A 13,204-nucleotide genomic window follows, 5' to 3' on the forward strand; every position below is an offset into this window, starting at 1 on the left:
TAAATTCATAATGAATAATCCCACTGATACCAAAAAAGGTTAGCAACATCGTTGCAACAAGTTCGCGAACTTAATTGTCAGACCTCATATAGCTGTGGCTTCTACATGCCTGGTTTCTAAATATTTCAGCCCTCATCTTTTCCCGATTTCAGATATTTATTTATTTATTTATTTATTTATTTATTTATTTATTTATTTTTATTGGAGAACTGTGTTTCTCCAGGGCCCATCAGCTCCAAGTCATTGTCCTTCAATCTAGTTATGGAGGGTGCAGCTCAGCTCCAGGTCCAGTTGCTGATTTTAGTCTTTAGTTGCAGGGGGCGCAGCCCATCATCCCATGGGGGAATTGAACTGGCAACCTTGTTGTTGAGAGCTCACGCTCTAACCAACTGAGCCATCCGGCTGCCCCACAGATACTTATTTCTGTTTGTTTTGAAAACATTCCTGTGTTCTTTTCGCTTCAGAAATGTATTGATTCCCCCTTGTCTTTTACTTATGTGCAACTTCCTTATCTAATTTCAAGGACCATCACAGTTTGTCTCGGAGCTACCTTTCCACGTTTCCCCCCCTGCATAATTCCTTTTCATTATTTGCATGCTGCAGCCAGACTGGTTTCTGGAATAGAACACATGTTTTGCCTCCAGTCCGCCTTTTCTGTGTTGCCGCTGCATGAGATGTAGCCTGATGCATGCCTACTGTTAGACCTTTTTAAAGGCTACCTGTAAAGTCTTTTCTGTGAATTCTCTCCTGAATCTTCCTACTCTTGATGTGTCTTTGTGAGAACTAGTTGTTACAAGGTAAGGGGTACCATTCATGTTATGTTCTATAGGACGTTGCCCCCTGGATTCTGCAAAATGTGTTAACTGTCTTCCCTCTTTTATCTCCTACCTATACGCTTGTGTATTATACCTCTTAACACTTTTATATCTACTGCCTGTTTTACTTAAAAAAATTTGGAAACCTTTAAAGTATGGGGAATGTGTTTCTTTTCCCTGAATTGCCTATTAGCATAATACTTTATTGAATTAGAGACTCAAAATATTTTATTCCCAAGAAAATTTTCGTATTTTAAGATGCTAATAAATCACTATGTAAACATAATTTTGAACAGATATATTGCAGAGAAAGATTAGTTGACCTTAGTCTTATTTTTAACTGTTAATTAATATTGTTTATTCTTAAATAGGTATCCTGATTGGAATCCTGAGATCCTCCCATCAAGAAGGTAATTATTTTTTTAATAGTGGTATTATTGAAACTCGATTTTCTTTTAAAAGTAAGCAAGTACTTGTTTTTAAAGGTATTGTTTTGAATTGAGACCTATTTTGACCATTTTTACTTTTAAACAGCAGGCAAATGAAACAATATCTATGAATCTTTCTTTAATTACCCCAGCTTAAATGTGATAGCTCTCCTATGTGAACTACTTTTTTGTCTTTTCTCAGTATATTTGATGCTTTTATTATTATTTTATATTTGTGGAATCTTAGGTTATAAATGCCTTGAAGGCTGGAAATGGCTTTATTAAGCTTTACATCCCTTAAAGGTTCCCTCTTCAATGTATGTACATACAAGTACAGAAGTCAAATATTGTATTTGTAGATGGCATAATCTTTTAGGGAGAAAAATTTTTGAAAAGCACTTATTTATGCAAATCATTTCCTGAATTCTTTATGTAACTTAATGCTTTCAAAACATAATTGGATATAGTAGTAGTACATGAAAAGCCCAAGAAATTGATGATGATATTCTGTAAATTAGGAAAACAGGGATCCAATTAGAGGGCTGATCATCTCTTCTGGTTATCTTATTTATCTCAAGCCTGAATTACATCCTAACAAACAGGTTTTTGTTTTTAATAAATACATAATATCAGAGTTTGGTATTGTTAAGTCTCTTTTTAAGAAGGTACTTCTGTCATTTAAACTGTTTAAATTTACATTAAATTGCTGTGTCTTGTTTGTCTTTTGTACTTTGTAGAAATGAAGGCAATAGAAAAGAAAATGAAACTCCAAGAAGACGTTCTCATTCCCCTAGTCCTCGACATTCTAGGAGATCAAGCTCTAGTCACAGATTCCATCGGTCTCGAAGCCCAACAGCACGTTACATGTACAGACCAAGAAGTCGAAGTCCAAGGGTTTGCCATCGTTTCTTTCCTAGATACAGATCCAGATCCCGTTCACCATATCGAATGAGAAATCCATTTAGAGGTAGTCCCAAAAGCTATCCTTCAGTGAGCCCCGAAAGGACATCAAGGAGATCAGTGAGATCATCAGGTATACTTACGGTCATGAATAAAGTTACCTATTTTGCCTAAATTTTTTTTAGGTTGTATTAGTTTGAATTTTATATTTCTATGTTTTTAATAATTTTGAAATGGTGACTCACTATTGGCAAGATTTAACAAAAGTTGACATTTGAGCTATTGCTTCAGCTCTTTTTAAACCTTTCAAGGTTTTTAAGAAATGAAATATTCTATTTTATTAAATTTTAGAATTGCTGTATGAAATCTGACCCACATCCCAATCTAGTTTATTCTTCCTTTTATTAACTCTCAGAAGAAGTGTAGAAGGGTATCCTACATCAAATTTTTTTTTTCCAACATCAAATTTAAAAACCAAGGTTATACAAACATCTTATTTTGCCTTAATATAATTATTATAGACTTGTCTTCCATGAATTAATTTAAAACTTTTTGAAATTATTCATGTTTTCAACCTGTGTGTTAATACTTATTTAGTGACCTTTCTAGAAATAACTCTTTTATATATTATACATATTTTCTTGGAGGTCTTTTCAGAGGTCTGTGAGGTCTTCCCTTTTCCAACTAACTACACCTCTGTGTGAAGCTGGGTTTTCTTCATACATTTCAACCAGAATAATATATCCAGCACAAGCAGATAGGAGAATTGAGGTGTCTTCTTTTAAGTCCAACACAAGTGTTTGGAAAAATGTACCGCGGTGCTGCTCATCTAATTTTTTGTTTTGGAAATTCAAGTTTTTAAAAAATAAAATATTTATGTTAACACAGGTGTTTATTAGTAAGTGAATTAATAATTAGTTTTAAATTTCATTTTAATTTCTCATATGGTAAATAGTGATAAATTGAATGTAAACAAAAGCTCTATGGAGTCCTCAATTTTTAAGAGTGTAAAGCAATATGGAAACCAAACAGTTGAGGAGCACTGGTGTAAGAGAAGTTCACTGAATAAAGGAACTTCATGTAAAGGCCTTTTGAGTGAATAATTAAAGACTAGATATTTTTGTGTGTTCGAGGTCTGGCAATTAAGTTTGTGAACTTGTTTGATATCAGAGGGATTATTCATTATGAACTTGTACCAACTGGACAAACAGTTAAGTAAGTTTACTATTTGAAAGTGCAGTAAACGCTGCGTGAAAAAGTTAGATGACAACTTTTCACCAACAATTCATGGCTCTTGCATCATGACAATGCACCAGCTCACACAGCACGGTCTGTGAGGGAGTTTTTAGCTAGTAAACAAATCACTGTAATGGAACCACCCTCCTTATTCACCTCATCTGGCCTCCAATGACTTCTTTACCCGAAGATAAAGGAAATATTGAAAGGAAGACACTTTGATGATATTCAGGACATCAAGGGTAATACGATGACAGCTCTGATGGCCATTCCAGAAAACGAGTTCCAAAGTTGCTTTGAAGGGTAGACTAGGCGCTGGTGTCGGTGCATAGCTTCCCAAGGGGAGTACTTGGAAGGTGACCGTAGTGATATTCAGCAATGAGGTAGGTAGCACCTTTTCTAGGATGAGTTTGCAAACTTAATTGTCTGACCTTGCTTGTATGCTCTGTAGTTGACCTGACAGTGGCTGTATGTGGTAAATGTTTGGGTAGTTGAGGAATTCTTTTGTAATGTGGTGAGGTAGTTCCTATCTTGAGTTCTTTTTAATTAAGGTTGTATTTATATCCCTTTTACTAGATAGAAAAAGAGCATTAGAAGATGTAGCACAACGATCTGGGCATGTGTTGGAACTCAATAAACAGAAACATCTGGAAGCAGTTGATAAAGGACAGTCACCAGCACAAAAACCTAAAACTGGCAGTGGATCAAAACCATCAGTTAAATCTACAAGCACTGCAAAGAATGATTCCAATTTAGGAGGATATTCTGCTCGTTACAAATCAAAGAATCTTGAAGATGGCACCTTAGCAGAATGTAAACAGGTGTGCAATAAACCTGTTTCTCTCCAGCGTAAGGTCAGTACTTTATTTGTTAGTTCAAGTGTGTGTGTAGATTTGCTATTATGACAATGAGAAAACATTTGTCTGAATTTTTTATTTTCATTTTCTCAAAATTTGAAATCATGACTTATTAACGTTGGTATGGATTATTTTATTGGTTTGTCTCATGAATATAATAAAACCAACAATTCAAAATCTTGTAGCTTAATTCCTAGAGGTTTGGCATTTGATGTATCAAAAGTGAGAACATTTTGATGGGTTGTTGTTTTTGGACTAGCTACACAAGCAGATAATGATGAGTTTTGCTATCTGATTGGGGAAGTGAATGTAATCACCAGTGAGTTTTTGTAGTCTTTGTTAGTAAGCTATAAAAGTGAATCTGTACGGGGAATTGATCATTTTCAACCTGTTCTATACTTTTTGCAGTTCAGTTCAGAACTCAAATAGTCTTTTGTCCAGTGTAGAATACGAGATGTGATCAAACAATACGGTGCATGTTTAAATAAAAATTACAGTAAAAGACTCATTGCCATTAATGTTCCTCAGAGTACTCCCCCTTGCTTCCAACACACTTATTCCATGGTTCTTGCCATTTTCTGAAGCAGTTCTCAAAGTCGTCTTTCTTGACTGTCTTTAGTTGCACTGTTGTGGCTGCCTCAGTGTCCTGAATCATTGTGACTTTGGGGAAGAGCCAGAAGTCGCACGATGTCAGATTCGGTGAATAGGGAGGATGAGGACACAACGTAATGTTTTTATTTGACAGAAATTGCCGTATACCAAAAGTGATGTGTGACATGGAGCATTGTCATGATGGAAGATGATTTATGGCACACTTTTAAAACACACCTTCTCTCAACTTTAGCTCACATCTGACTGCACAGAACAAGTTGAAACTTGTCACACACTGTTAACTAAGGTTCAGTGCTGCGCTTCCCAAATGGAGGATCCCTGTCTTTCCATTGGATGTTACTCAGCAGCAGCATTCACCGTATTTTGTAATCACAATGGAAAGGCTCTGTGTCACATACCGCTTCTGGTACAGCAATTTCTGTCAAAAACATTATGGTGTGTCCTCATCTACCTTATCCACTGGATCTGGCATCATGCGACTTCTGGCTCTTCCCCAAAGTCAGAATGACCATGAAAGGAAAACGTTTTGAATTGATTCAGGACATCGAGGCAGCCACAGTAGCACAATTAAAGATACTCACAGAAGAGGGCTTCTAGAATTGCTTCAGAAAGTGGCAAGAACGATGAGATAAGTATGTTTGAAGTGAGGGGGATTAATGGCAATGTGTCTTTTACTGTAATAATATATTTTTATTTAGTTTATTTATTTACTTTTTTTGGGGAACAGTGTGTTTTTCCAGGATCCATCAGCTCCAACTCATTGTCCTTCAATCTAGTTGCAGAGGGCGCAGCCCACCATCCCATGTGGGAATTGAACCGGCAACCTTGTTGTTAAGAGCTCGTGCTCTAACCAACTGAGCTATCGGCTGCCCCAATATATATATTTTTTAATGTATACATTCATGGTAATTTTTAATCACACCTGGTGTTCTGTTTTTTGGGTACTGATTTATTGGTGTTTTTTGACTTTTAACCTGCTAGTTACAATACTGAGGCATTGTTTGTCTATGTAATTTTAATTAAATCACTATTGTAGTAAATAATAGATAAAGCATCCTGAGATTATCAGAGTAACTGCTAATAGGCCAGATTATCAAATATTCAGTTTATTGTAATAGGCGAACCCTGTTTCCCTTAAAAAAAGATCTAGCCATACAGTCAGCTCTAACGCGTCTTTTGGAGCAAAATTTAATGTAAGGCCTGTTATTACATTATATTATATATTATATAAGATCCGGTCTTACAGTAAAATAAGACTGCGTCCTATATTAATTTTTGCTCCAAAAGATGTATTAAAGCTGATTGTCCAACTAGGTCTTATTTTTGGGGAAACACAGTATTAACAAGTCTTCAAGTATTTAGGTACACATTACTCTGAACATTGTTTTAAGTACTTTCAACAACTACAGTTCCCTGCCCCAAAGAACTTAAATTTAGGAGGATAAACTTAAAATTATCAACCTGTAATTACATAATTTTGAAGAGCGTTGGGATGAAATGTTGAGTATAAGGAAAATTTTGAAGAGGCTGAATTAGTCTTTGAAGAGGCTGAATCAGTAGTCTTCTTTTCATTTTTGTTTCAAGATTTCTAGGTGGTGGCAGTGGGAGTTTTTATTTTGTATTTTTTCACTAGATTGCCAGTTTTTTATACAAGGATGTAACTCAGGAAGAGCTGGATGATGCACAGGGCAAGGTATAGGGAAAGGGCTCGGAGCTTCCAGGCCCTCTCCTAGGACACTCCTCTCCCAGCACCTCCATGTATTCACCAACCAGAAGCGCTCCAAACCCTGTCCTTGTGGGGTTTTATGGAGGCTTCATTCCATATGCATGATTGATTAAATCATTGACCATTAGTGATGGGACTCAATCCCTAGCCCCTTTGCCCTCCTCAGAGGTTGGGGGGTGGGATGCAACAAAACACACCTTTATTGCTCTCATCACTTAGGAAATTTCAAGGATTTTAGGAGCTCTGTGACAGGACTAGGGATGAAGACCAAAAATATAATTCTTATTATAAATAACAGTGTCACACCTGGCCATTCTGTTTCAGTTTCTCCACCCGTCCTGGGTCCTGCATGTGACTTTGAGGTTATCTAATTGGACAGTGTGTTCTGAGTAAACTAGGTGCTTGCCTAAAGCAGAGTTGTCACCCTTTTCAGGCTGGGCCTAGTTTTTGATACTGTGACAATAAATAAGATGAAAGCTCAGGACACAAGGAGACCCAGAGAACAATCAAAGAGTTACTTTGCTGCTCCTTTGCACTTCTTCCAAAGCCATATTTTATCTTCTGTAAGACTGGTTTTGAGACTTACTCTGTTTTGATGCCCAAGCAGATCTGGACCCAGTCAGGATTTTTTGGGCGGGCGTGGAACAGGGCAAACACAGGTTTTTCTGCTGGAAGTGGGCATCTGCTTCCAAAGGGGAGGCAAGTGCTGTGCTTGACACAGCTGGCTGCAGTGAGATTCAGGTGTACCTCAGTACCTTGTCTGAGGCGGGTTCACTGGGAGAGCCCTCTGTGACTTTTCCTATGTATCAGTGTATCTCTGTATCAATTTATATCTTTATGTTGCTTTTTAAAAATTTTAGTTTTCAGTTATAGTTGACATTCAATGATACATTAGCTTCAGGCATGCAACTAGTGGTTAGACAGTTTTAAAACTTAGGAACTGTTCCCCTGATAAGTCTAGTAGCCATTTGGCACCACACGTAGTTATTACATCATTATGGACTATGTTCCCTGTGCTCTACTGTATATCTTACAATTGTCAATTTGTAATTGTGGCAGTGGGAGCTTTTAAACTTTTTTTAAAGTTACTTTGTAACATAGGTGGTAAATTTGACATTACAGTTCATTGAAGTTGTATGTATTGTATATGAATCTTTTAAAATATTATGCCTGTCAATACATCATATTCAATTATTAGAACACAGAGTGAACAAAGCTGTAATTTCAGCTTCACTACTGATGGGCCACACAGATTCATATAGAAAATATGCTGCAATGGTTTTGGACCATTTTACAGGTCTTGCTTGTTATAAAATGCTTCTAAACAGAAAAAAGCATCTATGATTGGTTATCTATAAACTCATTACCACTGTTGGATGTGAGTGGTGAATTATAAAATACATTTCTTAACCACTTTTCTTTAGCATGTAAAATATTTTTTTTAATTGTGTTAAAATATTTAGAAAACAGTTTAAACAACTAAGATTAATGGTAGAAGAACTTTTATTGGGAATTGTTATTACTGTACTTTGTGCCTTAATTTGCTTTATTTTTAATTTTCTTTCATCCCACAAAAAGGTTCGGAAAGACCAACCTTTATATTATGGTTCAGTTCTTCTTATATCTGAATTACCAGAGGATGGCTATACTGAAGAAGATATTAGAAAACTATTTCAACCATTTGGAAAAGTTAATGATGTCCTGATTGTTCCATATAGAAAGGAGGTGAATCATTCAATCTGTTCTAAAAATGCATACACAGTCATTACTTTATAAAGACTTGTTGGATCATTTAGCTGCTTTTATTACATGAATAACATACATAATTGTGAATTGAGAGTTATAGAAATAATTTGGGTTCAAATGAACATGTTCCCAAAATACTGTTTAGAATAGGGATTAGCACCCTTTTTCAGTAAAGGGCCACATAATAAACTTTTATGCTTTGCATGCCATAGAATTGCAACTATTTAACTCTGTCATTGTAATACAGCCATAGATAATGTATAAATAAGTGAGCATGGCTGTATTCAAAAAACCTATTTTACAAAAACAGGTGGCGGGCCTTGGTTTGTCAGCTCTTGCTTTATCACACCAGTAAGGTTATACTAAAACAACTGATTTTGTTTATACAGTATTTTTTTACATGTGGATGGTATTCCTATAACTCCCATAATAAAATTCACCAATACTATGAACAATCCTAGACTAAACGGAACATAAAGTTGTGACATAAGAAAAGGGAGCACAGTGGGTAGTGTTTTATTTGTAAGAAGCCTTAAAAATGTCAAACTTCGAGCAGATGACCAGATCCTGCCGTATCCCTGATTGTTTATTGAGCCCTGCCTTCCCATTTCTTACTGTTCCATGAGCTTGCCATGGATCCCTGCTTTCCTCTTCTTGTCTTGGTAATGGTACAGAAATTCTATAAGCCTAAAAGGTCTGTTTCATATGTGAAAACGTCTTAAAGATTAAATTACACTTGAGCAAAACCAAAAGAGATAAAGCCAGGACTTGAGGTAATTTCATAGTTTTAAGTTCCACAAAGTAGTATTAAGTCATGCAGAGAATTTTTATGTTAATTTTTTTACTAATGATACATTTTATTATAGGCTTACTTAAAAATGGAATTTAAAGAGGCAGTTAATGCTGTCATGAAGTACATTGAAACAACACCTCTTTTGGTGAAAGGGAAAAATGTGAAAGTATGTGTTCCCGGAAAGAAAAAAGTACAGGTAAACTACATTTGGATCTTACTTGTTTCACTATTGTTATTGATTAGTTTAAATTTTTTGCTTAAGTTTGACATATACTGAAAACTGCATAGAACATAAATGTTTAAACAACAGATTGTGTATAAATTCAAATACACTGAAATTAACATATATGTACATATACAGTAATGTGTTGCTGAGCAATGGGGATACATTTTGAGAAATGTGTCAGGTGATTTCGTCACATGAACAGCATACATTTACACAAACCTAGATGGTATATATAGCCTACATGCACACCTAGGCTGTGTGGTGTAGCCTATTGCTCCTGCAGGACAAACCTGTACAGCGTGTTACTGTACTGGATAGTGTTGGCAATTGTAAAACAGTGGTCAATATTTGTATATGTAAACATAGAAAAGGCACAGTTAAAATACAGTGTAAAAGATTTTTAAAAATGCTACACCGTATAGGGCACGTACCATGAATGGAAGTTGTAGGACTAGAAGTTGCTCTAAATAAGTCAGTGAGTGAGTGCTGAGTGAATGTGAAGGCCTAGGACGTTACTGGACACTATTTCAGACTTTATGTGCACTGTACACTCAGGCCACACTAAATATATAAAACATTTTTTCCCTTCAATAATAAATTAAACTTGGCTTACTGTAACTTCTTTATAAACTTTAAAAATTTAAAACATTTTCAACTCTTGTAATTAGCTTCTTCTGGAATACCTCTGGAAGGACCTGTTTGAGGCTCTTCCTGAGGAGGTGTCACTCTTTTCAGAAATATGTTCCTGATGGTTTGTTCAGTTTGTTTCTTTTTTTCATCATAGATTTCCTTGTAAACAGATAATATACCATGAACTTTTCTCTTTGTTAATGAAAACCTTTCAGTTTTGGGGTCCTGTTTTCAAACTTTTCAAAGAGCTTGCTGAAGTTTGCAAAAGCTTTTGCTAAACTTTTCACTGAATTTTCTTGGGTTTTTATGGGACCACTGTTATATGGGGTTTGTCATTGGCTCAAACATCGTTATGTGGTGTATGACTGTATAGCCTATACACGGTATTAAATGGCAAGCAATAGACTAGGAGAAAATACTTAACCCAAATTAGCAAATATCTCTGAAACCTCTACCTAGGTCACAAACCATGACATTGGTAACATATTGGAAGCCCCTTGTATACTTCTTCCAACTCTTTACAACCATCCCTTCTTCTGCCCCAAAGTAGCCCCTTATTGGTTTCTATACCGTATTTGGGTTTTGCCTGTTTTGAACTTTATGTAAATACAGTCTTGAACTTTTGGACTTTTTGCTTCCTTAGATGCATCAATGTTTATGGGTTTAGTCTCTCTAGATCACTTTCTATGCTTCAGTTTATATATCCACAGATAATGTCTATACAAGCAGTATGAAACATCCAGGAAGTTTTGCTTTGTGTATGTGTGCTCTTTTAATTTAATTTTTTTTTATTTGCTGAAGAATGCCTGCTTTATAGGAGCTTTGTAACATATTTTTCAATCAAATTTGATTTGGAGATCTTACCATGTTAGTACATGTAGATTTTTCTCATTTTTTGAAAACTTCTGTGTGGTATTACTTTGTATGGGTATACCACACTTATTTTACAAGTTCCTTATAGATTTGATATTTAGGTTATTTCTAATTTTTTACTACTATATGACTTTAGTTAACTTCCTAATATATTATGGCTTTCAAAAGTCTTCCTTACACATTTATGATAGTGTTTTTTAAGGTGATATCTACAGTGGAATTGCTGGGTTATGGGATATACATTAATAGGTAGTACCAGATCACCCATGAAGTAACTGTAATGATTTACAGTCTCATAATTGAGTGTACTGGTGTTTCTATATTATCAATAACATCTTAAAATGTAGTATGTGAAAAATGGTATCTAGTTTTAATTTGCATTTTCCAAATTTTTTTTGAACTTCAGTATCTTTTAATATAATTATTAGCATTTCTATTACTGTTTTAGTGAGTTGTATATATTTTTTCCCATTTTTCTATTGGGTTGTTTGTATTTTTTAAAAAAAATTTCATCTGAAGGTGTTTATTATCCTAGATACTAATTTTGTATTTTATATGAACAGTATTTTCTTCTAGTCTGTTGTTTGTATTGTATTATACACGTATAAAGTTTTTTTTATTTCAGTATACTCAAGTTTATTTTTTTCCTCTTAATGGCTTTTTTTCCTTTTTGTTGTAGAAGCCCTCTGTACCAGTGCCAAAAAGATAATTCTTCAATTACTTTTTTCAACCTGTAATTCATGGTATAATGTGTGATTGGGATCAATATTTTTTTCCAAAAATATGTAGTCAATTAGCCCAACACCATTTATGCCCAGTTTGTTTTTTCTCATTTATTTGGAAAGCTGCCTTCATGTGTATAAATTGCCTCATATACACAGCTGTTTCAGACTGTTCTGTTACATCAGTCTGTTTCTTTTTGTGCCAATACTATGTGATTTCAATTATAACTTTATAAAATGTATAATATTTGCCTATCTTTCTAGTAGGATCCTTTATTCTTTGTTCTTTATTGAAATTTATTTTGATTAATGTTGAACATTCACTCCTGCATGTTAGTTTTAGAATTAGTTGAAGTTCTCTGAAAAATTTTATTGGGAGTTTAATTGAATAATACTAAGTCTTTCTGTTGAAAAACATGGCATATCTCTCCATTTATTTGGATTTCATTTAGTGTCATTCAGCAAGTTTTTTACTTTTTCCATATATTCTTGTACTGTTTGGAGGGGACATTAAGTTTTATTTCTTATTTATATTTACTTGTATGTTTCATAAGTATTTAAATTGCTATTAGAGAAAGGATTTTTATTTTTTTTTCCCCCTTCTTCCGCCTCCCCCACCCCTCCGGTTCAATCCGTTGTTTCTGAGTCCAGTTATCTAGGACACAGCTCCCTGGTCCATGCTGGTATATGAGCCTATTTTAGGCACTGGAGATAGTAGTCAGTAAAACAAAACAGTCCCTGCTCTTACTGAGTTTAACTTCAAGGGGTAGCAAGAGAAGGACCACAAGGAAATCATAAATGTGTACATATTATGTCTGTTAGCAACAAGTGCTGTGGAGAAAAATAGCAAAAAAGGGAAATAGAAGTGCTTTTGTTGGGAATGAGGAGCTATGTAACTTTCAATCAGGTAGTTATGAAGGGCTCATTTAAAAGGTGGTATTTGAGGACACACCTGAAGGTGGTGAGGGAGGAAGCCGTTACTTGGGTTGAAGGCATTCCAGACAGAATGAACAGCAACTACAAAAGGCTTGAGATACATACTTCTATAGCTTGTTTGAGGATGCTAAAGGATGCTTGGAGTTAGAAATACAGAAGTATAGGAAGAGGTATGTGGTGATTTGGGGCCAGAGGGTAGGTGGAATGTGTGGTGTAAGCTCATATACCATGTTTCTCCGAAAATAAGACCTAGCTGGACCATCAGCTCTAATGTGTCTTTTGGAGTAAAAATTAATATAAGACACTGTGTCTTATATTAACGGGAAACGGTATGTAGGCCATTGTAAGTATTGGCTTTTTTTCTGAGTATGATGAAAGGTTTTGAGTCTGGGACTGGCAATACCTATGCTGAGTATAGTATAGAGTGGGGATGGGTGAAACGGTAAGGACAGAAGCAGAGACCATTCTGAGGCTATTGTAATCAGCAATAGATGTGGTGGTAGATTGGACCAGGGTGATAGCAATTTGACGTTGGAAATGTAGCGCTATTTGAAACAATGTTTTTGAAGGAAAATGATAAGAAAATGTAGATGAGTGGTAAAAGGTGAGATGTAAAATTGTGCCATATGATCACATATTGAAGAAAATATTTTTATTCTATGTAAGTATAAAAGGTAATATGTATTTCTACTTTAGGTTTAGAC

The 13,204-nt window shown here is 35.2% G+C and overlaps 1 protein-coding gene across 4 annotated transcripts in view; it reads left to right on the plus strand.

Annotated features, from left to right (window-relative positions):
- The window catches only part of ZNF638 (zinc finger protein 638), a 113,162-nt gene that overhangs the window by 64,135 nt on the left and 35,823 nt on the right, over positions 1-13,204 (plus strand). For all 4 annotated transcript variants that reach the window (XM_074332145.1, XM_019718798.2, XM_074332146.1 and 1 more), the window contains exons 4-8: positions 1,187-1,225; positions 1,981-2,276; positions 3,956-4,233; positions 8,153-8,299; positions 9,187-9,309. In XM_074332145.1, the coding sequence (XP_074188246.1) occupies positions 1,187-1,225; positions 1,981-2,276; positions 3,956-4,233; positions 8,153-8,299; positions 9,187-9,309 (883 nt within the window). The remainder of the gene's footprint in view (positions 1-1,186; positions 1,226-1,980; positions 2,277-3,955; positions 4,234-8,152; positions 8,300-9,186; positions 9,310-13,204) is intronic.

This window comes from Rhinolophus sinicus, linkage group LG05 (genome assembly GCF_036562045.2).
Source record: "Rhinolophus sinicus isolate RSC01 linkage group LG05, ASM3656204v1, whole genome shotgun sequence".
NCBI classification, from domain to species: Eukaryota; Metazoa; Chordata; class Mammalia; order Chiroptera; family Rhinolophidae; genus Rhinolophus; species Rhinolophus sinicus.